The sequence below is a fragment of the Corvus cornix genome, chromosome 4, assembly GCF_000738735.6.
Source record: "Corvus cornix cornix isolate S_Up_H32 chromosome 4, ASM73873v5, whole genome shotgun sequence".
NCBI lineage: Eukaryota > Metazoa > Chordata > Aves > Passeriformes > Corvidae > Corvus > Corvus cornix.
Window position 1 is genome coordinate 67,392,206 of NC_046334.1, and position 26,509 is coordinate 67,418,714.

Here is a 26,509-nt window from a genome sequence, read left to right on the forward strand (position 1 = left end):
ACACGAGGTCAATAGAAGCTCCTTCTCCTCACCACATGTAGTGCTGATGGCTACTAGGTTGACATGCCACGGGAGGAAGAGGAGGAGGAGGCAGAGGGTAAGGAGGAGGAGGGTAAGGAACCAACATCCCTTTCACTGCTATGAATTCAAGCATTTCACAGCTTACATCCCACTGAGTCTCAGTACAACTTAATGTCTAAGGGGTTTAGATGATTTGAGAAACCAGGTGCCCAAATAACAGAGATACTTTTTAAAATTACAAAGGATCTCCTGAGTCCCTTCCACCCCAAATTTTCCTGCAATCCTGATAAATGCAGTTTAGTCCCAGCTGTGCCACAGCTCTGACTGTGAACTGCACCTCTCCATCCCTCCCTCCCTCACACCCTGTCTACCCACTCTGCAGAGACCTCTGGCCCTGATTCCCCGGAGGCTGAGGTAAGGGGAGTTGAGGGTTTCTGGGGTGCCAGCAGAAGGCAGCCCAAAGCTGGTAGCAGTTACCCACGCGTGCGGGCTCCCTTGTTAGCCCTGTGAAAAACAGGGCAGACTGTTGCTGCGGAATAATTCTTCCTTGTGGATCGGAGTCGGTAGCGGAGCAGCAACCGAAGGATTCCGGGAGCGACGGGAGGGATGTGTGAGAAGCGCCGGAGCTCCCCCAGTTCCCCATCCCGCCGGGGTCCCCCCGCTGTGCTCCCGAGCACATTTAGGAAGGCAACGTGAAGTCAGGCACCCCCCGCCTCGCAGATCGGGTCTTGATGCGGGAAACCAGTGATAGGAGAGGAGAAGCGTGATGAAGTGGGTTGGAAACCAAAGCAAATCACAGATTCCCCTGGGGAAGCAAGGCGGGGGGTGAGGGGGAAGCGCACACGGTGGGTCGCGGCGAGTCTCCGGGGGGCAGGATTTCTCTTCCATCGCATGGAAGAGCGAGATTAAAGAAGAAAGTGGGAGTGGGGTGGGAGGGAAGGGAAGGGGGGGGTGTGGGGGGGGATGAACAAAGGAGATTGGCAGCACAGCTGTTTTGGGAAGAAAAAAAAAAAAAAAAAAAAGGCCAGCCTTCCTGTTTCTTTAAAGCCGCTCATCTGCGCGGCGGCCGGCTGCCGGCGGCGGGAGCAGGCTGCGGGGAGCTGCGCGGAGCTGCGCGGAGCTGCGGCCGGGCGTACGCTCAGAGGACAGACGGACGGAGCCGGGGCTCCGCTGCCCGCCGCGGCCGGGCGGGCGCAGATGGGCGGCAGCGGGGCGGCGGCAGCAGCGGCGGCAGCGGCAGCATCGGGAGCAGCGCAGCGGCGGAGCGGCCGCGGCTGAGCTTCGCCGCGCAGCGCCCCGCGCCATGCGGAGCGCGCCGCTGGCCGAGGGCGAGCCCTGGCCGCGCCTCTGCCCCGCCGAGCTCGGGGGGCTGCGGCGGCTGCGGCGCAAGCACGGCGGCTGCAAAAGTTTCCGCGTGGAGCTCAAAGTGCTGAGCGGGCGGCGGACCGGGCTCCGCGCCCCCGCCGCGCCGCCCCCCGCCGCCGCCGCCGCCCCGCCGCCCGCCTGGGAGCCGCGCAGCGCCGCGCTCGGCCCCGCCGCCGCCAGCGCCTTCCCCGCCGCCCCGCCGCCGCCGCCCGCCGCTTCCCCGCGCCCGCGGCCGGGCGAGGCGTCCGGCGTCTCGCCGGAGATCAAAGCGCTGCAGCAGACGCGGCGGCTGCTGGCCAACGCCCGGGAGAGGACCCGCGTCCACACCATCAGCGCCGCCTTCGAGGCGCTGCGCAAGCAGGTACCTGCCGCCGCCCGGGCACCGCCGGCCCCTCCGCCCGCCCGCGGGGGGCACCGGGCAGCGCTCCGCCAGCCCGCCCCGTGCTCTGCCCGGCGGGACCCCGCGGGGGGCTGGAGGGTGTGCAGGGATCGGGGAGCGCCCGCGCTGCCCCGCGCCCGGGGCCAGGGGAGGTGAAGGGCAGGAGCCGAGTGGCCGCCTGACAGGAGGGGAAGTCGGTTCAAAATGCCTGGAAGTACCAACCCTAGAACTGTGCTAACACTCAAGATAAATAAATAAGGGCTTTTAATTTGCTTGCTGTTAGAAAGTTTTGGACTTTTTTTTTTTTTTTTTTTTTTCCCGGAGGGAGAGTGGTGTAGAGGGCAAAAAATAAAACAAACCCGAGAAATCTCTCTGAGTGAGAACACTGTGTAGAGAGGCACTTGGTCAAGCTGGGAGTTGGGGTGATGCTCCTGTACCAAGAGCACGTGTACTTGCCAGCTGTCCAGCTGCGGTGAGCTACCCCAAAGGGATCACTGGGAATTTGGGCAGCACCGTGCATCTGTTGACTTTGGTGCAGGGTGCCTGATCTCTCAGGGCCCTTGCAGTTCTTGCAGCAGCCTCTGAAACTTTCTGTGTGCCCTGTCTGCTAGGGATAGTTGAGTTGTGGTCCTCTGCCAGTTAGTTTCCCATGATTTTTACTGTAGTGCGTATTTGAAGTGTGTCTGATGCTGGGCTTTCTTGCTGAGAGGACTTGAAAATCCTCAGGGTTGTCTGTAAAGGATAATAGACATGTTCTCACTGTCAGGGTGGAGCTTTGAAAGGTAAATGAAAGGTTAAAATCCTTCCATCACCTCCCCAGGATGAGGAGAGATACAGAGAAGCCGCAAGACTGTTGTATCTTCTGCACAAGGATAAATCAGTGCCCTGGACCCTGCACTCAGCCCTCTCTGCGTGCAGGCAGCGTGTAACAGCACAGTGATAGACAAAGATGTGCTGTCGCATTGTGCAAGCCCAGCTGTGCTGGCTTTTCTGCCTTTCTGTTAAGTGCTGATGGGACTATTCCAGGCGTGCAGGAAGGAGGAGATGCACAGGGCTCGAAGGGCTGTGCGCTGCAGATGAGTCTGATTGTGAGAGGTGCTAAGCATCACCTCTCCCAGGATGGTCCTTCCAGCCTGGTGGGAGCAGTGTGCTCTGCTTGCAGGAGAGCTCACACACGCAGGCTTTTCCCCACCATCTTTAGGACATTTCTAATCTGAGCCATTCCCCAAGTGTGCTCGCTTTAGGACTCAGTCCTCTCTCCTGCTTAGAGGAAGTCTGCTTGTTCCTATCTTCAGCATGCTGCCTGCAGGCCTTTACAATGACTGCTGTGTCCTGGCTAGCAGCACCCCAAGAGTTAATCCTTTCCCATCATCTATTTCTGCAAACAGATTTCCAGCCCTAACCTCAGGAACTGAGACCAGGGCTGTATGTCAGGAGAGAATCACTGGTGAGCATCTAAATGAGAGCATTTTTGATCACCATGGAGTGGTGGGATCTGACTGCTCCTGTTGTAATCCTGGTAATCCAGTGCATGCTGGGTGCTGTCCCCTGGTGCTGAGAGGCCACCCCTTGTAGTAGATGCTAACTCCAGACTTGGTATATTTTGTTTCTGTAAGCTGCTTCCATATTTCGGTTGTTTGGCGACTGTGTGTAACACGCTTGGAAGTGTCAGTCTAATTCTCCATGGACAGACATCTACACCACCAAAACCGCAAGGGGAAGTAGCACTGATTTCCCAAATCACTGGCAATCTTGTTCTAGGCTGAGCCTCAAGCAGAAGTCAGGCAGGCAACAAATTAAAGCCACACTCTTTGGGGAAATGGGCAACTCTTGAAAAGCCTCAGATTCCTGGCCTTGGCCCTGTCTCTATAAATCACTTCAGCCGTGGACTCAGCTGGGAGCCCAAAGAGCCTGAAGAGCAAGTTGCTGTCCTCTCTTCCCATGAAAGCCGGTCTCTAGGGTCAGCACAGGAACATACTGGCAGAGCTGTGTTCACTCTGCAGAGAGAAAGAAATCATTCTCTGGGAAATGTTTGCCGCGAGGTTTTCCTAGCAATTAGCTGAGGGGTGGGCTGGCTGTCCTGACCACCATTGGATGACATTTGTATTCATTTCTTGTTGGGCTGCCAGCGGCGTGCCTGGTGCCGTACGTGACATCAGGTGACAGCCAGCTTCATTGCACATATGCGCAGCGCTGGCTTGTCACTCATGTCATTCACAGCGCTGATGGCGGAGGGGTTTCTGAGGAGCAGCTTGGATCAGGAGACAGTACACTGCTTTCTGTCACACCTTGGCCAGCGGGTGGGAGCAGGGGTATGGAGATGCCCTGGTAGAGGTACATGTAGGAAGGCTTTCTCTTGCCCCAGGTCAGCACCGTCTTCCCACATCCCAGAGCACACAAAGGGCCTTCAGCCCCATGCAGGAGGCAATCCCTGTGTGCTGTCTGCTGCAGGCCTCCCTTTGCTTCTTGTTCCTTGGTTAGTCCTCCGTCCCCTCCTTGTCATCACATATCAGGCTCTTAAGCAGCTGGGAGGCTTTTCCTGAGGCACTGAAACTGATACGTCCCCACAGACAGGCGGGCGAGGAGCAGGGGATTGTGCCGTGCTTGCACACAGCCGACCCTGGCCCTGAGCTCGTTTGGGAAGGGGTCAGGTGCTGGATGTGGAGCTGCTGGAAGCAGGAGCCTTGCTCAGCCACTGGTACCCAGCACCCACTCAGGTGTCATCCCTGTCCCTACCCTGTTTGGACGCATGAGGGTGGAGAGACCCATCCTCACTGGCACACATGAGATAAAACCCCGTAGCTTGCAGGACCAGACCCACCATGGCCATACTGTAGGGAGCCCGTTCATGGTTCATGCCTGCTGAGGAGGAGGAGGAGGAGGAAAGGGAAGTCATGCCTCTCTGCAGGACACTCTCCCTGTCTCAGCAGCCCACCTGAGGGCAAGCGGCTGGCACGCAGCACGCTGGGCAGATGGGCTGACGGCGGCGTCCCTGCGCTCCACAGCTGTGTACATATGGCACACATGTTTTGGCTTGTGTCGACTAACTCTCCAGATGGCAGGAAGGGGTGTGGGTTCTTTTTTTTCTCCCAGTTCTTGGTGGAGGAAGAGCCAAACAGTTGTTTCACACAAGGAGAGGCTAACCCAGCCATGTCCCTGAGGACTGAGCTGTCCCCAGCTTGCCTCAGAGGCCAGGGCCCCCTCAGAGGTGGGAGGTAGGCGGGCAGCTGCCAGCTCTGGGAAGCTGCCTGCTGTTGAGAGAGACGTGTCATTGCCATTGTGCTCAACCCTTGGTGTCACAGCCACCAGGAACAAGGATTTCTCTCCCTCTCTCTGCATTGAGCTCTGCCTTTGCCGTACAGCCATAGCACTAAAGCAGGACTGAAGAGCAGATTCTCCAGAGACACAGCTCCTTCCCCCTGGTCTTGGTACTTGTGGTCTTCAGCTATTAAGTCTGGAAGAGATTTCTCTCCTTTAGTCCCCCAAGCATCATTTGTCCAAGTGATCCTTCCACTGGCAGCAGAGTCCTGAGGCAAACAGTGTAGTTCTCCTTGGAAAACACTGACCTGCTCTGAAGCACTTTGAGGTGGTAAGATACTTCTGCTGTACTTGGCTGTCCCTCTGCTGCTGCTGCTGTCCCTGGGGGCTGCTCCTGTTCCTGTGACTGGGCAGCTCCTATCTGGAGCACTGGTATCCTGCCCTCGAATGCCATGGCAGGTGCTGGTCAGTGGGATCTTGCACTGCCCCAGCTGCTGCAGGGCCCTCCACGTGTGACATGGTGGGTGTCACTTCTATCCTTTTCCTCTCCCTCTCCCTGCCATGGTGGGTGATCAGTGAACCCAAACATCTCTGATGCAGACGGAGACATAGCACTGAGTTCACAAGGACCTGAGGTCATCTCCATGTGAAGACTCCTACCAGTCCTTGTGCTGGTGGATGTTCAAATTCATGAAGCAGTGCAACCATCTGGAGGAGGCAAGATGTGACAACGACATTGCCTATCTTCAAAGCAACTGTCTCCATGCAAGGCAATTCTGCCACTTTTTTTTTTGTCTGCAAATTCCTGTTGGCAGCAAGAGTCTCATACTCCAGCAAATCTCAGCTGTGAAACTGAACCTTTGTAACATTTATTACAGTATGGCCTTAGCCACCAGGTTTTCTGCTGGAGGTCCTGGCCAGAAGGGAGTAGTGCTCTTCAACATGAGACTGCATGGACAGCCAAGCAAACCAGCTCCCACCAGTATGCTACACTCCCAGGAGCTGGGATGGAGCTCCTCAGCTGTGCTGACAGACCCTAAGGTGGCAGCAAACTCTCCCTCGATGGATGGAGACAGCCACAGCAGCCTTCCTGATCTGGAGCCTGCCTGGGCTTGCACATCTGGTTTCTCTCTAGAGCACTGCTGTCCAGCTCCTCCTGAAGAAAGTGAAGCCACAGTGAGCTGGAGTCTGTGCCGGGAGCAAATGTGTCCACAGACATTTATCTTCCCTTGAAGTGTACTGGCATTTTTCTAAATCTTTTCACCACTGCATTACCAGGACATCCTCTGCCTCAGCAGCTGACAGCCTCACTCTCTGCACTCATGTGGGTTCTGGAGATACTTTAGGGTTTTATAGGGCTTTTTAACTGCTGGAATGGAGGTTCCCCCCCCCCCCCCCACTAGTATCCTTTCACTTTTTGCTGCCGGCATGCACATGGCTGCTGTGGCTTGTTGTTAAATCAGTGCAGAAAAGACCCTGCTCGTTCCCATTGGGAGCGTGGTGGGACATCAGGAGCAGCAGCCTCAAGGCTACAGGAGGTTTTGTGGCTGTGGGAGCAAACTATCTGCAGGGGATTGAAGGGACAAGCCAGGCAGTAAATGGAGGCAGGGCCTGTGGCTTGAGCAGTGCCTTAGCCACAAGCCAGAGAAGGCTGAGGCTGTTCTGCGGATGCGTCATTTTGTGCTCACCCTCTTTGTGTGTCATCCCAAGGGTGGCTGTGGTTTGTCACCTCTGCAGGTGGGACCCTGCATGTGACCAGTGTCGCTGACGTGTCCTTTCTGTGTGGTGGGGAGGCTGAGAGCTATCCTTGGTCACCTGCTGACATCTCCCAGCCCTATTCCCAGTGATTCATCCTTCTGTGATCCCACAAGCAGGAAACCCTAAGATGCCTTAAAATCTGGCTCCTGAAGACAAACCACCCATTGAGCTCTTTTGGGTGAAGGCTGAGCGGGAGGGTTTGGCTGCTGGAGAGTTGCAGCTGGACTTCAGGAGAGCAGGAGCATCTTCCAGACACAGTGTGCAGTGCCACCGCTGCGTGCTGTCACTGAACAGCACAGCGTTAACCGGAGCATCTCCGTGGTTGCTGCCAGTCCTGAGTGATGCTGATGGATATTTAGAGCCCTGAGTGGGGCGGCCCTGTGGTTTAACAGCTAAAGAAGATGACAAAATACTGGCCTGAAGCAACACAGGAGGAAAGAAAATAAGGGACAAAGAAAATAAGACAAAAGGACAAAAATCCTGAAAACAATGACTGTGTGTCACCAAGAGCAGGGCTTTTTTGCTCCCTTGGCTGCTGCCTAGCTGATTTTATCCTGTGCTACAAATCCTGCTGCTATTGGGAGGTATTTGCTCTGCCTGCTGCAGCCACCCTGAGTTAACCCCTGTGTTTTCTTATGGCTCCTGCTGAAATTGGAGAAAAGAGTCTGCTTTTCTCCATCAAGCTTTGAATCCAGTGTCTGCTCCCTGCCTTAATCCACTGTCAAATTCCTTTCCGGGCTGCAGTGGGGAGGTGGGACACTTTTCAATACCTTGCAGCAGAGCTTCCCATGCTCTTTGTTCCCAGCCTGCATCTGCTTTGATCTATGCCACGTGTGTTCCCCAAGTGATATATCCCATCCTGGTCCTGGTTTGCGCTGTCCCCCATGCCATGCAGGGATGCAAGCAGAGCCACACGTGTGCTGTGGAAGGTTGTGCTCCTTGCAGCTGCCACAGGCTCATGGCAGCTCCTGGGGTGCAGCAGCGATAGCAAGGGAAGGGAAAACCCTGTGGTGTCCAGCAGTGGCTGGTGACTGAAGAGTCACTGACGCCAAGCTGGGGCTGGGGTAATGCCATTATCTCCGGTGGAGCTCACTCTCCTGTTCACCAGGGGAACTGGATCCACTGGACCTCAGAGATGCAGATGGAAACCACTAAATTGCCACCCAAAAAAGTGTTTCCCCACTATAGTGCTGGAAGGTAGCCCCTTTCAGAGGAGATTTTCTGTGCGCAGTAGCCCTGGGATTTCTCCTCTGATAACTCCAGTAATCATCTGTGTAGTTATTATTTTGGGAGGTGGTTCAAAGAGCCAGCAGTAAGGTAAGAGCTCTACTGCAGCCCAGCAATGTGATATTTTTCAGGCATGATACTGAGGGGGTGTGTTGTGTGCCCTGAGGATGTGCAGGAGGCTTTGGGGGTGCAGAATGTCTGTGGATAGTGCAGGAGGACTGTCCAAAACGGAGCGGAGCCAGGCCTGGGGCAGCATTAACCAGACTGCCATTTGGAAGAGATTCCCGGGGTGAACTCACCCAGCACCACACCTAGGTTTTGTTTGGAGGGAGCCAATTCATTCGCTCCAAGGAGTGAACTCATGTTTTTGTAATGTGAGCGATGGGGGAGCCAGGAGCTGGGAGGGAACCGGGAGCTGGGTTGTTTGACAGCGTGGACCCACCCAGGAGGCAAAGGCACCTCGCTCAGGACTGGTGCTCCTGCCTGAGTAATGCTGCTTTTGTTCTTGTTGGCCTCTTTCAGCTGGGTTTGGGCCTGGGCTGGGCACTTTGCTCCCTATGGTGAGGCAGGGGTGAGGCTTTCTTTCAACCTGCTGGGATTGCTTTGCTAGCACAGGGCTGCCCCTTGCCCACCACGGCAGTCTGGTGGCAGAGAAACAAAAGCCTGGTATGGAATAGTTGCCCCTCACTGGCTGGGATAGAGCTCCATGGAACATCTGACACTGTGACACCACCGATGGTCAGGGAAGGTGATTCTTTCTCTCTGCTCTGCTCTGGTGAGACACCACCTGCATCCAGCTCTGGGATCCTCAGCACAGGAAAGATGTTGGAACAAGTGCAGAGGAGGCCACCAGGTTGACCAAGGGGATGGCTGAGAAGGTTGGGGTTGTTCAACCTGGAGAAGAGAAGGTTCTAAGAGATTGTTTCAGCCACCTCACCCCTTCCCCTTAAAGGGCGACTATAAGAAAAATGAGGACAAATTGTTTAGTACACCCTTTTGTCATAGGACAAGGCATAATTGTTTTAAACTAAAAGAGAGTAGATTTGACTAAATGTAAGGAAGAAAGTTTTTACAATGAGGCTTGTAAAACGCTGGCACAAGTTTCCCAGAGAGGTGGTAGATATCCCATCCCTAGAAACATTCCAGGTCAGACTAGACAGGTCTCTGAGCAACCTGATCTAGTTAAAGATGTCCCTGCACACTGCAGGGGGTTGGACTAAATGACCTTCAAAGGTCCTTTTCAACTCAGACTATTCTGTGATTTTATGGGGCCCTTCTCCAGAAGCAGTCCCCTGAGAACCATGCCATATATCCACACAGCAGGATCTGGCCTTGCTGGGTTCAAACCTACATGGTGCTGCCCAAAGGTCCAGGTCAGTGCAGTGAGCACCAGTGGCACAGAGGAGCCATCAGTGGAAGCTGGTTGCTGCTGTGTTGGGGGCAGCAGCAGGGTTATTTCAGAATCAAGTCTGAAGGGGTCTGGCAGGACTGTGAAAGGATGTCCCAGGAATACTTGCAGGCTTTTCCATCATACAGCTGTGTAAGTCGTCATTGTCCCACCTGGAATATTAGAAGGACTCAGGGCCTGCAGCTGTTGAGAACAAGGTAGGGAAGCCAAGTCACCTTGCTGGTGAACCTGAACACATGAACCAGGTCATCAAATGAGTCCTGCAAGAAGCAGGAAGACCCATATGTGTTCATTTTACCCCCAGAACTGGGTGGAAAGAAAAATATTGGCTCCAAATCCTTCCCAAAAACACTCCACAATGTAACACGTCTTGAAAACAGGCGATGATCTTCTGGGCAAGGCTTTCAGCTTGTTAAGGATCTTACTCATAGAATCACAAAATGGTTTGGGTTGGAAGGGACCTTAAAGATAATCTGGCTCCAACCCTGCTGCCATGGGCAGGGACACCTTCCACTAGCCCAGGTTACTCAAAGTCACATCCGACTTGGCCTCAGGACAAGGCATCCTTCCAGGGATGGGGCATCCACATATCCACAGTAGCTCTACAGATGTCAGCCCTGGAGATAATTTGAGATAATGAAAGAGGGGCTTCCCCTGTGCTCAGGGCTGACAAGCAAGGGTCAGTGTCAATTCCTCTGCCCCTCCCTGCCACTGTTCCCCCAAGGTGCCTTAACCCCAGGAAATGTCTGACTCACCCTCGGTTAGAAAGGGATGTACAAAAGCCAGAACTGTTAAGTGCCGGACATTTATATGAACCTCTGGAAATACTTTTGGCAGGAGGTGCAGCACAAACAATGAGACAGCGCCGTTGGGCTGCGTGTTGGGATGCAGGGGAGAGGCAGCCAAATGTTTTCCTGGGGGAGAGGGGCAAGGAAGGGGGGGCCTGATGTGTTTTAACTCCCAGCATAAAAATAAACCAGATGAATTAGCAGACAGGTAGATTCAGCAGCTTACTGTGTTGAGGAACTAGCTGTCAGGAGGGCTTGGCTTATGCTGCATCACAAACACTGCTTTAGAGCTGCCCCATCTTCCCTGCTGTGCCCAGGGGGCCCAATTCTGTCCTGTGGGTCCTTCATGTGGAGGGGGTCTGTGCAGGTCTGTGCTGCTAAATCACATTGTAGGCACAATAACAGAGACATCTGGACCCCCAGCACTCAACACCCTTCTTTATTCCAACATTTTCATGCAGTGTAAAATCAGACTTGTTTTACAGGTGTCTATCTGTTTAGGTCCAGAGGTTGTTTATGGGAATGGTATCTTATTGATAAGGACAGAGCTACCCAGCCAGAAGCTCAATGATGTGAACTGGCTTAGTGCTCCTAAGGTCCATGGGATGCTCCTGGTTGTGCCCTGCAGACCCATTACAGTGAACATACCCTGCACCCTTGTATGGCAGGGTGGGAATTGTACCCTCTCACCTATCTCTAGTTGTTCCAACCTCATCCTGCAGCCTCCTCTCCTGTGCAGTCTCAGAATCAGCTCCCAGCCTATGTCTTTTGAGGATGGCAGTGACTCTCTGGGGAGCTGCAGTGGATCCCTGCCTTCCTCGAGAGGGCTGGCTGTGGGTCAAGTGCACAGCAGACTTCCCACGGATTTCAAAGGGAGCATCCCTGGTTTTCCAAGGGCGCTGCCTCTAAATCTTGGACATCAAGGATAGAAAAGACGTGTTAAGTCACATCCTGTTCTATCTTCCTCCCAAAGAAGGGCTCTTCTGCACAGGAATATGTCGCAGGAGCGTTCGTCTTGCCTTGATTTAACTCCTGTCAGCCTGGGGATCACTGATAAGACCCATGGGACTCTGCAGAACCCTTTGCAGACACAACTAACAAGAATCCTCTGGCTGGAGCTCTGGTTCCTGCTGGTCCCAGCTCACTGTGCTGGTGTCCCAAAGCCGAGGATGGTGCCAGTGTCCTTGCCTTTCTAGCAGACAGCTGCATTCCTTAGGATTGGTGTGAAATTTCAGTTGCAGTTCCTTCCTAATTCCTTTTAATCATTGCAAATACTGCAGGCAGGATGGTGATCTGTGCTGATGCTCGGCAGAGACCGGTGAGATCAGATAAGGGAAATATTTTCATTAACTGCACAGGAACTCGAGCCTGGTTCCCCCTGACTCTGGATGGACCTGCTCAGCTCAGAGCTGCCCCATTAAAGCACTGAAATCTGTTCAGTTCGGCCATGAGGAGCAAGAACGTGACAGAAGGAAAGGGTTTGGTCCTTGCCAGGAGCATGATAGATACCTGCTGACATTTCTGCCTGCCAAAGATCTGTGTGGAGACTTGGTGGAAGCTGGGAGGGTTACACCTGCAGGGCCACACCAGCCTCAGGCATTTTTTCCATCTTTGAAACACTGTCTCTGTTTTCAGTTGGATTTTCGAGATTTCTTGGCATCCGAGTGTGTCATTGACACCCTTTACTGCAGTTTGTACAAATCTGTCCCTTCTTTCCTGTTGACTTTATGTTAAAGAAGAGATAACATCAAAGTTACACACACACAGACACACACTTGGGGAAGTTTTGACTCTGGATCTGAACTAAGTGGCTCATTCCTCTCTTAATTTTCCATGTTTAATTCAAAAGGAAACATTAAAATGGCAGGAGCTGAGCCAAGACAGGGAGGGTTCCTATGAAATAGTTTTTCTAACACTGTTACCATGGCAAAAAAACCTCTTATCTCTTAATGTTGGTGCCCCGCACCCATCAGGGCAGTATCTGAACTGCTCAAGGTGAACCTCTTCCCATGGACATACGGGGCAGCTCCAGTTTGGACTCTGCTGCAGTAGTGTGGGAAAAGTGTTGTGTAATCCCAGTTGAGGGTTTTGTCAGCTGTGTGTAGCTCTGAGATCTTCCTTGCCATTTGTAGCAAACATGTCCTACAAAACAGTTTGGGGTTTGTTTTGTTTCTTTTTGTTTCTTTTTTTTTTCCCCTTAAAAAAAAAAGCCCAGAACACAAAAGAAAGAGCAAAACAGATGAGGAAAAGAGACATTAGCCTGCCTTCTTGTGTTGTAACTGGACAGCGTCTGTGCATCAGCCTCAAGGATTTCATGGTCTATTTTCCTTCCACTCGATTTAACTTCCTTCTTGCTCTAATTCTGAAATTACTCCCACATTTCACTGAATCCTTCCATTTTAGTTTCCATCTTGCTTTGTTCTTCTCTGATGCCATTTGATCTGGGGTCTCTGTTGTTTTTGTTGCATTGGCGTTGAAAGGGACTTGGGTGTTTCTGCTGCCTGAAGCTCTTGTTTTCAAAATAACTCAGCTCATTGCATCTGGGGACCAGGTACTGAAGGCAAGGACATTGCTGGGTGCATAATGCTGGCAAAAAACCTGAAGGCAGGGATTTAGAGAGAGGTTTTGTCAGACAAAAAGGGGCTCTTGAACAGATTCTCTGCGATGTCCCTGCTCATTGCAGGGGGAAATCTGGACTAGGTGCCCTGTAAAGGTCCCTCCTAACCCAAACTATTCTGTGATTCCTTGTATTTTTAAGGGTACCAGTAGTACATGGTGTGTAGAAAAAAAAGGCCATTTTAAGCTTGTTGGCTGGTTTCTGGAGAGGCTGGGTACTGATGGGCAGCTCAGCTATATCACACCTCCAATCCTGTGTTCAGTTTTGGGTTCCTCTCTACAAGAAGGACATTGAGGTGCTGCAGCCTGTCCAGAGAAGGGCAACAGAGCTGGGGAAGGGTCTGGAGCACGAGTCTGATGAGGAGCAGCTGAGGGAGCCAGGGGGCTCAGCCTTAGAAAAGGAGGCTCAAGGGGGACCTTGTTGCTCTCCAGAAGTTTCTGATGGGAGGGTGCAGACAAGTGGAGTTTGGTCTCTTCTCCCAGGTAACAAGTGATAGGACAAGAGGAAATGGCCTCAAGTTGTGCCAGAGGAGGTTTAGTTTGGATATTAGAAAAATATCTTCACTGAAAGGGTGGTCAAACATTGCAACAGACTGCCCAGGAAAGTGCTGGAGTCACCATCCCTGGAAGTGTTCAGAAAATGTAGATGTGGTGCTTGGGGACATGGTTTAGTGGTGGCCTTGGCAGTGCTGGGTTAATGGTTGGAGCCCATGTCCTTAGGGGTGTTTTCCAACCTGAAGGACTCTATGTATCGGACAAGACATGGCCCATAGGGTCAACAGCACTAGAATCCTTGTGCTCATGGATAGGGGTGATCCAGGCAATGAGTTTGGATTTCCATAAGCACTGTGGCAGAGAAGGAAAGAAGAAACTGAGCAGCTTGGATGGGAGCATGGATTAGTGATCAGTGTACAGGCAGGGAATGGTGGGTGGAGAAAAAGGGCCAGTTCCTGCAGGGAGGGATGTCATGCATGGACAAACCAGGATCTGACTCTCAGTTTAACTCTGCTTTGAACAGGGAATTTCAGGTCCCGCCACCTGAAACTGTGACTGTGTGAGCTGTGCTGAAGCTTATGACTCTGAGTGATTACATAATAATATAGGAGATGAAATAAATACCACACAGATGAAGTGAAGTGATGCATATGGGAAAAACCATACCAGAGTGCACATACAAAGTGATGGACACTGAGCTGACCATTATCTCAGAGAATGGAGACCTCAGGGTTTTTGTAGATGGTTCAATGGAAATCTCAGGTCTGTGTCTGGCAGCAGTCACAAATCAAATCAGGAGTTAGGAAAAAAGGAATATTGAACAAAACAGAGCACATAAGCATCTGTTAGATATATGCACCACAACATGAATACTGTGTGTTGTTCTGATCATCTCAGCTCCAAAGGGACTAGGAAAGGTTCAGGAAAGAGCAGCAAGGGTCATCAAAGATATGGGATGGCTTCCATAGAACTGTCTGCTAAGGAGGATTAATCTTTTTCTTTTGGAAAAGAGGCTGAAGAGATGATGGTGAACTAAAAACATATGTCACACTGGAGGTGAATAAATATCTGTTGTCCTCTCTTCTAATACGGGAACTGTAGTACCTCAAGGGAAGACAGTGGGAGCCAAGTTCAAAACAAGCAAAAAGAGAAAAAATTTACATAGCCTGGAGAGAACACTTTGCAAAAGGGTGTTGTGGCTGCTCAAAATCAACAGGTTCAGCTTACCAGACCAAATTCATGGACAGAAAAGATCTGTCATGGGTTGCTAAATATGGGGATGGCACATCTAGCTCAGGTCATGGAGGTGACGGTAGTTGGAGCCTGGCAGAACACTTGGGGAAATCCTATATATGCTTGAGCTGTTCTGCTCCTCCCTTTGCATCTGTGTGTGGCTGCTGTGGGGTTTGTGGAGGGGCTGAACCTGTTTTACCTTCTGTAAAGTCAGGGACAGCATTCTGGGGTTGATCCCATCTTTGTGTCCCTGTGGAGGACAGAGAGGCTGAGGCATGAGCATGGCAAGAGGTGTTAAAAAATCTCCAGCCTAAGCTGAGTGTGACACCCTAGAGGGGTGCGGAAGATGGAGACTGGTACAGAGGCAGGTGGTAGAGGAACACTGAGGCATTCCAATGATTGATGTACTATGAAAACTTAGACTGACAGGTGGCCAGACAACCTGAGGGGCTCGGATGGATTTCAGCTGAACGCACAGCTTCAGTTTCCCAAAGGCGATAGACTCTTGCATGTTGTGACCTTCAGCAATTTTGCAAACTAGAAAATGGGGTGCCCAAGCCTATCGAACTCAGAAGACCTCTCTTTAAGCTGGACATATTAAAGCTGTGTGCCTGAAATTGAGTGTAGATGTAGTGTTTTTCTGGATCGTGATTGAAAAGCAACCCACCCTTCTACGGCAGGAGCCGTATACTGCTCAGTTATTGAGACACATTCTGTTTAGTTTTAATTGTTTGAATGTTTCACATTACAATAGAAATCTTTAAGATTTCTAAGAATAATAAAAAGAAATAAATTGCATAAGGTGCATCGAACTCCCTGATACAGGCTCTGTTTTGGTCTCTTTTGTGGGCTGAGATACCATGATGGAGTGTTTAACCAGGTAGAAATTACTGCCTCCTCAAGGTCTTGCTCCTCAACAACGTCATGTTTTTGCATGGGCTGAAAGTCTCAATTGATGTTGTCTGAGCACAAAACACCAGGCTGTGATATAGTTGCTCATACCTCCTTATTGCCTTATTTTGCAAGACCTGTGATGACATGGGAGCTACTTGTGGGGAGTAAGTTACTCAGGACAAGTTACTGTGAGGTGTGGGGGCTGAAGGTTTCTGAGAAACAGGGCCTCCAAGAAGCGAACTGAACAGCAGGCAGATGTCCTGGGCCATATCCTGCCATCACATTTTAAGCAGAACTGCCCTGCTGAAATCAAGAGGTTTCGTGCTGCTTTCATCCCCATGGAGATCAGCAGGGGAGTTCTTCTTAAAAACCTGTTGGGACCATATGGCATTTTATCACTAGAGTTTCTATTTATGTTAAAACTGCTAAGAAAATAACTCACAGTTGTTTTGTCATGCTTCAAGCAAGATATTTTGTTTATCTGGCCTAATTTTTAATTATTTCTTTTTCCCTGTTACCCTTTCTAGGTTCCCTGCTATTCTTATGGTCAAAAGTTGTCCAAACTGGCCATCTTGAGAATAGCCTGTAACTATATCCTTTCCCTGGCCAGACTAGCAGACCTGGATTACAGCGCTGACCACAGTAACATGAGCTTCTCTGAATGTGTGGAGCAGTGCACTAGGACCTTACAAGCAGAAGGAAGATCTAAAAAAAGGAAGGTATGTTACAGCCTCTCCCCCACTTCACCCCCTAAAAGATGGTAAAAGTTACAAAAGGGAGAAAAAAAAAAGGAAAAAAAAAATCCAAAGTAGTTTCCTTCCTTTCTGAACCTTGTGAAATTTTCCTGACTTTTATATCCCTCGCCTTTCTCTCTCTCTCTTTTCCTACTCCATCCATCTGATCTTGTAATAACCACATTCCTCCCTAATCAAAAGCTTTTCTCTCCTCCCCGTCCTCTGCGCCAGGCTCTTCCCCTTGTTAGTCGCCCATTGTGTGTTCCAACACGAGCGTGATCCTATTAAGAGTCATCTTGGGACTGTTACTTGTTAAACCAAACCAACCTTGAGTCGCCTTTTGGAGCCTGTAAAACGCTGTCGCCCGCCTGTGTTTTCTGTTTTGTTTAATCTAACACTTATCTCTGAGAAAAATCACCCGACAACAAAAAAAAGGTAGCTAATGGAGACACTGTATGTATAAACACATTAGTAAGATGTATGACCTGAAGGACATGTGGGTATCTTGAGGAAACAACGTTAAATCTAATTATGCCTCGCATTCCTTTAGGTTACTTAACACTGAACCAATTAGGTGAAATCATCGTCAAGCGGCGGGAGGAGGAAGCAGAGCGTTCTGCCAGTTTTCCTCTCAGAGAGTGACATGGGTGAATTAAAGGAGTGATTGATGTCTTTGTTCAGGCTTTTATGACAAAAAGAGTTTTGTAAACTTGAATTGAACTTCCCCCTGCTCTCTGAGCTTGCTTGTCAGGCGGGATAATAAATCAGCAGGATTTTAATGGATGAATGGGCAGCTAAGCTGGGGAGCAGGCTCATTCCCCAGTGTTGTTAAGATCTGCCTCTGATTCGGACAGGTTTCCTCACTTTTCCTCCTCTTTAGCCCAACAAATCATCCTGCAGCAATTCAGTTTATAAATAAACACAATAGCACACTCCCTGTTGCTTCCTCTGGCTGTCACGGGCTGTATTTATGCTCGCGGAGCAGCAGTGCCAGGCGGAGACGCGGCACCTCTCGCCCACAGCTGACAGCACTGCCTGGGACTGGGAGGTGTGGGGGGAGCCCCTGGGCACAGCCCAAAATTGGGGGTTCACTGTGGGGTCTGTAGTGGTGTCCCAGGGACACTGAAATGATGCTACCAACCCCAGGGCAATGTGAGAGTTGGTTCCTGGGTCTGCTCGTCAAGTTGAGATGAGGGAGAAGAATACCATCATTCTGGGGGCTTCAGCAGGTTGCTGGTTGGGTCTTGGGTCCCCTCTCCAGGTCAAGAAGGGGATGAGCATCCTTTGTGAGGCTTTAGCAGATTGCTAATTAGGTCTTGGGTCCCTTCCCAAAGTCAAAATGGAGGGAAAGAAGAGAATGAGCATCCTTCATGGGGCTTCACCACATTTCTGGGCTGCTGTTCAGCCTTTGGGTGCCCAGTGGGCTGAGAGCCATTGTCTTGGCTTATGTAAACCAATGCAGGCTTAAAGAAAGAAAGCAAGGAGCCAGATTTTAAATGGCTCCAAATCCCAGGGTGTTCACATCTGAGGATTAGGGCTGGGCCCATCCTTAATTAAAAAAATAAATTAAGAATTAAAAGCCTTCCATTTACGGTGTTCTCTCTCTAAAGTTCTCTCCAGAACAGATGCGTGGAGAAAAGCCCCGAGCCCATCGAGAGTGCGTGAACAATGGAATTCTCACAGGGCACCTCCTGCCTCCCAACAGGCATCACCAACCCACAGAAACAGCATCACCCAGAGAAAATCTGACTTTTCTCCACGTTCTTGAAGGACACCCACCCTAACCCTTCTCCAAAAGCCCTCTCTGAAAAGAAAGCCAGGCTTTGTACCTGAGGCGGGGTCTTAATCCCTGCTCTGCCTTGCTTTTCTTGCTGGAAACTGTCGAACATGCATTTCTGTTCTGTAGGGCAGCCCCAGAGCACACAGATTCCCTTGTGGATGACAAGTACAATTTTATTTCTAGCAGTATTTGCTCAGGTGATGGCAGGAGCACATCCAGCTGCTGATGAAGCCAAAACCAGCAGGTACCACTAAGTAACTCTGGTAATTCCCAGCAGATAGGAGTGGGGATGCAAAGCCTGGGCTGGGAGGACTCATCTTGCTAGTCTCCCTTTCTCCTTGAGCCAAGCAAATCATGAGCATGAGGGAGGAAAAGGCTGTTGTCAGAGGGAAATTACAGATCCGGGATGGCTGTGCAGCGACGATCCAAGCTCTGGATGTCAGGTGGTGTGAAGAGATGTCTCTCCTGGGGGGTCTCACACAGCGGCTGGATGAGGATACAATGGCTTGGCCCAAAATCGCCGCGCCCTCGTTAATGTTGAAATCGGCACGTTTTTGTAAGCGCTGTGTGTTTTTAATCAGGTCTCTGAAACCACTGCTCACTGAGCAGTTCCTCTGAATTATCGACTTTGGGGTGGTTGTTATTTTATTATTGGTTTTTTGAGTTTCCTTTTATATTCTCTCTTAAAAAATCGCAGCAATCCTGAGCATGGACCTCCGCTCCTTGAGCTCCACGTTAGCTCCACAACACCCTTATCTCCTGTCATCTCCATTTTATTGTGTGTCTGCCTCTCTCACTCTCTCAGCTCTCTGGTTGCGATGTGCTGTGGCACCGTGAGCTTTTCACACAAAAAAGTAGCTGGTTGGAGTTTGTTTTGGCAGGCAGGGACTCCAGATGTTGCATTTGCTGGATTGTGCATTGCCGTTTGCTTTGTTTTGGGGGCGAATTATCCTGTGTCCCTAACGTTAGGTTGTTGTTCGGATTTTGCTGTTGCAATAGGAAATTTGCTGAGTGGTTTTACCTCCCCTTTCTACTCTCATTTAGATAATTAGAAAAGGTGGCTTTAGCCTTTCGAAGTTGACTAGGAAAAAAAATCCCCTTCTCTGTCCTAACTACAGTTATAAGGTGATTTTAGTTTTTGCAACTGAGATTTGACCGAGGGTGTTTGGTGATGGGAGATCTCATTTATAAGCAACAAAGGAGGTTTCAGATGCCTTTTCTTAAAAAAGAAGAAAAAAAACTGACTGTGGGGGGGTGGTGGTGGTGAATTCTGATGATAGTTTTCATTCTTTAAAGCTGCCTCGTGCTTGGTTATACAAATGATCTGGACTAAACCTTGTCCTTAACCATGCACCCAACCATGCACATCAGAGATCTGGGTTGCGACACCCTTAGCAGACCCCCAAGTCCTGCTGGGGCCACACTGATGTCCTGGGAAAAGGGGGGAACTGCTTTCAGCTCTGGCCAGGAGCATTCTCTGGCAGCACAGAGGATGCAACAGCAAAAGAAAGGGAAGTCCAAGTTTTCCTTACCCCCAAGGTACCCTGTTTCTGCGTGGCACATGATCCTCAGTGGCCAGGGGTCGTCTGAAAGCCTTGCATGGATTCTGTAGTGTTTGGGGTCCAGCTTGCTGGCCCCACAGTCTCTTTTTCCAGCTTTTTCCCCCACAGGGCTGAATTCTGGTGCCCTGCAGGAAAGCAGCTCAGGGTCAGGATAGGGCTGTAGGGTCCATGGCTGGGGGCTCTCCCTGGAGCCGTACATTAGTAGGGGTGCAGAGCTGTGCATCACAGCCCCCAGATCTTCCAGCTCCAAAGCTGTGGGGCAGACCTTAGTTCCCCAGCAGTCAGCACAACAACAGCCCTTCAGTCTACACAGAGCAGGATCCAGCCGCGGACAAACACCCTGCACAGCACACCCAGCGCCCAAAACCCCAAACGCCCATGGCAAGGTTCATTTTCTTTCCCTTCCCCTCCCCTGTTTGCTTCTGATTAGCCCCCGTGCTAGGCAGCAGCATCGCCACGGCCATGGGAGCTCAGCCGGAGCAGGGAGGGATGGGCGAAGGATTTTTTTCTTTCTCTCTGCTTCATCCTCCCCCCGTCCCGGCTCTTCTGGCAGTCGCAGACTCCAGATGTTCGGAGCGCGAGCTGGGAAGTCCTGCTGGCGCCACTTGGGGCAGAGGGCAGGGGAAAGGCACGCGAGCTGGAACCCAGAGTACTCAGTCACTGCAGGACTTGGCGCATTCCCCAGCTCGCTGCTGGCACATTCCCCAGCTCTCTCCTGGCCATCTGTTCCAAAAAAACACTTTCAGAACCTCATCATCACTCAGGATACAACACTGCGAGCAGCTGTTAGCAAGGCAGAAGGAAAAAAAAAAAAAAAAGAAACACACACACACATTAAAAAAAAAAACCAAAACCATGCGAAAGGTCTCTTTGTGAGAGAGGAAACTGGGTTATGAATAACAGGCGAGCAGTTGGAGCTCAATAAAAGTTTTCGGCTGGAATTTAGTTTCTTGTTTTTCTGCTTGTGTGTGTGGATGAGCACAAACTCAAGGAATTAAAAATTAAAAATATGCTTTATATATATATATATATATATCTTTTCCCAGATAATTAAATGATACAGAAACATATATGGAATGAAAAGCTTCTCTGTTTGTTGCAGCCTGCTGCACTAAAAGGGCTGACATTATGCATGTAATTATTGCATTATATAAAATAGTTATTGTGGTGTTGTGCCCCCTTGATGCCCCCTCATTGCTGCTTTGCTGCTGCTGTAGGTAACACTTACTCCCACTGAAAAAATTGAAAGGAGGGCGTTCTGCAAGCATATTTACTTGCAGAAGTGAACAAGTTAAGGGTTTATATTCTAAAAGAGAAATGGTAGTGGCAGGCTTGATTTGTACAGCACTGAAACCATTTGCTTGGAACATATTTTTTCGATAACACTGTACCATGGCTCGTGATTTATTTAGACAAAGCCCTGAGATAAAGCCACAGCTCCCACCCCCTGGTTCGTGTGGATGATCCTGGCTGCAGGGTCTTGCTGTTATTGATCATCTGATATTGATTATCAGAACCATTCGGAGCCAGCACAGTAAAACCTTGATGATCTGCATGGCATTTCTTCCTCGTGGCTTCCCATCCTGTGTGGGGAGGAGGGGGTCTCATAATGAGATTCTACCTCCCTTTCCCTGCAGTTTGACCTAGCAGAGGTTCCTCTTTAAAAATAGCTTCATTTCCCTGCTAGGACTTGCCGGCGAGAGCGGGCAGCCAGCCAGTCTGCTTCGCCACGGCCGCCAGCTCCGCAGGCTCTGGGGAGGAGCTGGACCGCGGGATAGCAGGGACCCACTCTGAGCCGCCTGTGCATCTGCCCTGGGACAGCATCCCTGGGGGGACAGAGGGGACCTGGCTCTGCCTGGCCATGAGTTATCCCTGCTGCATGCTGGCTGGAGGATTACCCACCCAGGGACCTGCTTAAAAACAAGGCAGTGAGAGGGTAGCGAGATTCATTTGCTTGTCACTTGCGTCTTTTTATGTCCCTGCAGCCCAAAACAGGGATTGCAGGTGGGGCACGGGTGCTAAGGCTCATGAGAAGTTCATGAGCAAGATCACCCAACTCTGGATAGGGAGGCAGCAGCAGCTACCCCAAGGGCATCCCCAAGGGCACTGCACACCCTGTGTTGACCCACTGGGGCATTGAGCATCAGTACCTCAAAGAGCAGGGCCCAAAGCTTTTCCTTGCAAAGGGTGTGATGTGGGACTCCCCTGTTGCATGACAGCACCCCAAAAGTCCCTTTGCTTAAGGGGTGTTGGAGCAGTCACAGCACACAAAAACTGGGGCCAGGGATTTGCTCCCATGGTGGGAGCAGGATCCCAGCATAGGGTCCATCCCCTTTGTAGCAAAGGGTAAGAATAGAATAGGGTAAGATCCACCCCACAGATACTGGGTAACTGCAGCAAAAGGAAAATATGAGTAGAACAGACAGGAGAAGCCCTGGAACAAAGGCTGACTCAATTCCAGAAGTGCTTTGATTTATAGAGATTGAAATGCTCTGGGATGCTGCAAACTCACCAAGGTCATTGGGCCAGTTGTCAAATTCAAGAGCCATGGGAGTTCTGATGTTATTAGTTTAAAGCAGACCCAGGCTCATAAATCTGTCTTCAGAGCTCCTGGCTGGAGTGAAAAAGGGTGGAGGGGGAAAGAAAGGAGCCTGTTCCCACCAAACATAACCCATGGGCAGTGTTGGGCAGTGCCTGGGGACCAGTGGAGTGGTGCCACTGAGGTGTGCTGAGCATCTCCACTGCATTGCAGGGGGATCTCTCCATTCCCCTTTCCATTTCCTGTGTCCAGAAGGTGCAGCACAAATGCCCTTACCTGCCATTGCCTGGTTTGTGCATATTCCCTCTTGCCCCCTATGGGTGAGCTTCCCCCAGCTGCAGAGACTTCGGAGGGGAGACCTGACCCTGAGACTCCTCTTCCTAAAGCCATCCTGCTTTCCCAAACCCACCAGTGCTGTTGATCTCTCTGCTGTCTTTTAACGTTATGAGAACAGCCATTGCTTCCCTTCTTTTACATTTCCTTTCCATAGTTAAATGTGAGATAAATTAAACAACCAACTTTTCTATTACAGGTATTTAATACGTGTTACATATTGTTGGAGGTCCCCAACAGAAACACTGGCAATACACAAGGCTGTTTGTCCTTCTCCCACCTAAACCTCGTTTATTCAAAATCCCAAATAAGGCCTTGACTTAGGGCAATAGTTTCCACATCTTCTCTGAGCAGCACTAGGTAGGATGGTCCAGAGACAACTCCAGCAATCTGGAGTCCAGCAAACACCAGCATTTATTGTATGGAGGATAACCTGGGTGCTTCCAGTGAAATACTCTTACCAAGAGAAACCTTGATGCTCCTGAGGCAGTCCTGTGCTTCCTCGTGTGTGCACTTGACAGGAGGGGGTGACAAGGTGGATTTTAGGTTCCCCTGTCCCTTAGTCTGTCATGGATGAACAGCTGTAGTTGTTGATCTCACAGCAGCTGCCCTAATGATAGTCATAAATAAAATACTAGTGTGTTACTAGTATTTCATACCCTGATGTTACAATATCCAGTGATGGAAAAGGAGAGGCAGTACAGAAACAAAACAGATTGGGGGAAAAAAGTTTTTCAGGCCAGGCTTTAAGGAGTTTGACCTTGCTAGGACTGACAGAAAGATGGCTGACCTGTCCAGGGAATTGGTGACTGTGTCCAAAGGACCTTCAGAAGCCATACTGCATCCTGAAAGGTTCTTAAATCCACTGGCAAGAAGCAAGAAATGGTGGTAGCACTAGCTAAATGTGATTTCATTTCCAAGTTTCTAATTCCTGAGTTATTTAAAGAAGGATTTAGGAGCCCACGTGATGAAGGCAGTTTGGACAATGGAGATGTGATCTCATTAAATCCTCAGGCCCTGAGGATTTTCCTCTGTTTTGAACTATGCTAACGATTGTTTGTGGGATATTTGTGGGGCTTATTTTAATGCTGAAGGGGGTTTAGATGAGATTTTCCTTGTCTAAAGCTGCCACAGTTTGGAGTTGACCATTTTCCTATGGACCTGGCCATAATATTCTGTAGCCCAGTGTAATTTCCCAAGTAATCTACCACAGCTGTGACTCACAGGGGATGCACAGGCATGTGGGACAGGTTGCAGTCCCACAGACTGAGCAGCCATGCCTGCAGAAAACTCAGTACAGCAACTAAAATACAGAAGTAAAGCCCATCTCCTGCATAAACCCATCTAGTTGCAACTCCTTTGCTTTCTGAGATCAGCTCCTGAAACTGAAAATAGCAGGTATTTGCCATCACTTCTAATTTTTTTTTTTTTCTGGCGGCAGGAGTTGGACCCAACACCAAATTACTCTGTTGTTTTTCCTCCCCAAGCCTTCCTCTTCCTGTCTGCCACTCCCTCGTCACTATGCTGGCTCTGGCCACCATTGTGGCACCTACAGATGTGAGTCCTACTCTTAGAAATTGCAGATCCATGGCCAGCAGTCCCCAAGGATGCTCCCATGTGTGTCAGCGATAGTCCACACGAGGAGCCGCTGGGACACCATGTGTTCACTGTTCTCATGGTGCATCTTTCTCTTTCCAGGAGTAATAACCAGGAAGGGAGGATTCAGAAGAGCTTCCAGCCAGAGTTACATCTGGTCTTGGCAAAGGTTGCACGATCCAGATGAAGACTGAAAGCAGCTTTTTTGCAGAAACCCCTATTGGAGATGACGATTGGCCAAGGAACTTTCTTAATCTCTGGAACAGAAAGGAAAAAAGGAAAAGAAAAGAAAAAACAAAAGGACAGGGATGCTTCTTATTGTTGTTAAGCCAGCCACCTTTTAGTACGTGCAATTTATTTAGCACTTTTCCCTTTGCTTAACTGGGAAATGTTACCCTCTCAGCTCATGTGTACAGTAATTTTTTGTTGTTGTTGTTGTTGCTGTTGTGCCAAAGATTTGATGGAGCTTCTACACTGTGTCTTATTTTTGCCTTAATGTTAAATCTTTGAGCCAAAGAAAAGTCAGAGGTGCCATTCAGATTGTGGCAAGCAGGCCAGCCAGCTGTCGGTGACAAAGCCCAATTTCTGTACCCTTCTGAGTTACCTCTTATTTCCTCAGCCTGCACTTCCCTGCCTGCAGCCCTGGAGCCAGCATTTGGTGTGGGCAAGAGCTGTGACAACACCAAACCATGCTTCAGCATTCGGGTTTGCTTCTTCCTTTGAGCTACTCTGTAGTTCTGCCTTTTGGGCAATTTCCTGATGTTCCTGCCTGTGCAAAATCCACAGGGTAGAAATACTGACACAAAGTGAGAGCTGAAACAGGAGCTATGAATTTATTTTTTTTAATAAATAAAATTAAACAAGCAAAAACAAAGTTCCATGTAAAGCAAAGAGGAAAAAAAAAAAAAGAAACCATAAGAAAGTTCAGCCAGGCAGAAAGAAGTGCAGCAAAATGATTCAGCCAGCGTATCAGGTTTGTGAAGTCGTTTTTTCCGTGGGGTTTTTCAAGTGGTCAGAAACCCGTGTAATGCAAAAGCATTTGAATCCTATACTGTACCTTTCACTTCAAATTGAAGTAAAAAAAAAAAAAGAGAAGAGATGGAGAAACATTTGCTTGGAGTAAGCAGACTTTATAGGTAATGCAGTTCGTATGCAGGGCATCTGCTAATGATGGAGGGACAGAGCTCTGCGTTCAAGTAAAAAAAAATGAGTTTCCAAACCAAGAAGATTAACATGTTTTATTAATCTCAAGGGGAAATGTTATTTGTGAGGCCAGATTCACCTCCTGGCTACTTCAGTGTGAATCAGGTTCCCATGTGTCTTACTCCAGTGTGGATCTGGCTGGGCATCGCCAGGCACTGGGGCGGGCGAGGGGATGGGGCAGGCAGGAATCACTGGGCAGGGGAGGGAATAGTCTCTGTTTTACTGACATGAATATACAAAACTTGAACTCCTCAGTGCCTGCCTGTTTATTTCCCGAGCTAAACAATTGGCCCCAAACTGGGGAGCTGCTGTGCAAGAGCTGAGCTCGCCGGAGCATTGTGAGAGTCTGGGGTGCCAGGCTGCTCCATGCCAAGTTCCCTGGCTCCCAGTGAGCTCGAGATGTCTTCCACCAGATTTCGGGGACACATGGGACAGCTGTGTCCAAACCCCCTCCCAGGAGCTCATTATATTGCTCCCCCCTCCACTCTCACCACTGGTCATTATTAGCAGCCCAATAAAATACATTTTTAGATTGTCATTTGTATTTCTTTATTAAAGCACAGTTTTTAACTATGTCTTTTATTATATACATTAAAGCCAGCTTTTTAGCTTATAAAGGGGAGAGGGGCTGAGCTCACTGACCGCGGGAAACGCTCAAGGGCTGTTTGCACTCCTGTCAAAGGACTGGGTTTAAAGTGCCTTTGCTTTCAAGAACCAGCAAGCAACTGGACCTTATGTGTGTGGCCCAGCCAGAAAAAAGAAGGGAAATGGAAGGCTGTAGAAAAACCCAAACAGCCTTGCAAGATGACCTAAACCAGGAGCAGCAGGTTTTGCGTTGGCCATGCTGCAATTCTCCCACCTGGGTTTTGAGCAAGAGCAATGGGGAAAACCCCAAGTTGTCCTGTTACACACACAAGGTTTAGGAAACCTTGCGGGCATTTCTTTCTTTTGAGCAGAGTGAAACGTTCACCGAGCATTTTTAATTTGAGAAATACCATCATATTTTTGTTATGAGTTCTGCAGTGGCTCTCAGCTTGAGAATTAATAATTATCAGTAAAGCAAGGTCTGCAGGGAGAGTCAGCGATACAATACTGCTGATAGGCTTTATTTACCCTTTTTTTCCTTTCAGTGCCTGTTACAGATAAGGAATTTGCTGCAAATACATAAGTTAGAAGCTGGACAGCATCATCGGGTTGCAACTGGGGCTTGAGGTCACACAGTATTCTTTGTCCCCCTGATTAGGGACATATTAACCCTTGGGATAATGTTGCTCACTTACAAATTCCCAAATCCGCTTTCCTTAAATACTCATTGCTATT

General features: G+C 49.9%; 1 protein-coding gene across 1 annotated transcript; it reads left to right on the plus strand.

Moving 5' to 3' along the window:
• The first annotated feature begins 1,309 nt into the window (after positions 1-1,309).
• On the plus strand, positions 1,310-25,727 carry ATOH8 (atonal bHLH transcription factor 8). Its single transcript, XM_039551379.1, has 3 exons — positions 1,310-1,747; positions 15,970-16,161; positions 24,089-25,727. The coding sequence occupies exons 1-3, from the start codon at positions 1,325-1,327 to the stop codon at positions 24,092-24,094; spliced, it is 621 nt and encodes a 206-aa protein (XP_039407313.1). The 5' UTR covers positions 1,310-1,324; the 3' UTR covers positions 24,095-25,727.
• Positions 25,728-26,509: the final 782 nt, after the last annotated feature.

Bases quoted from the DNA above. Each gene is read 5' to 3' on its own strand.
- ATOH8 (XM_039551379.1), top strand. From the start codon at position 1,325: ATGCGGAGCGCGCCGCTGGCCGAGGGCGAGCCCTGGCCGCGCCTCTGC. The intron at 1,748-15,969 runs GTACCTGCCGCC...TACCCTTTCTAG, and splicing joins TCGAGGCGCTGCGCAAGCAG to GTTCCCTGCTATTCTTATGG.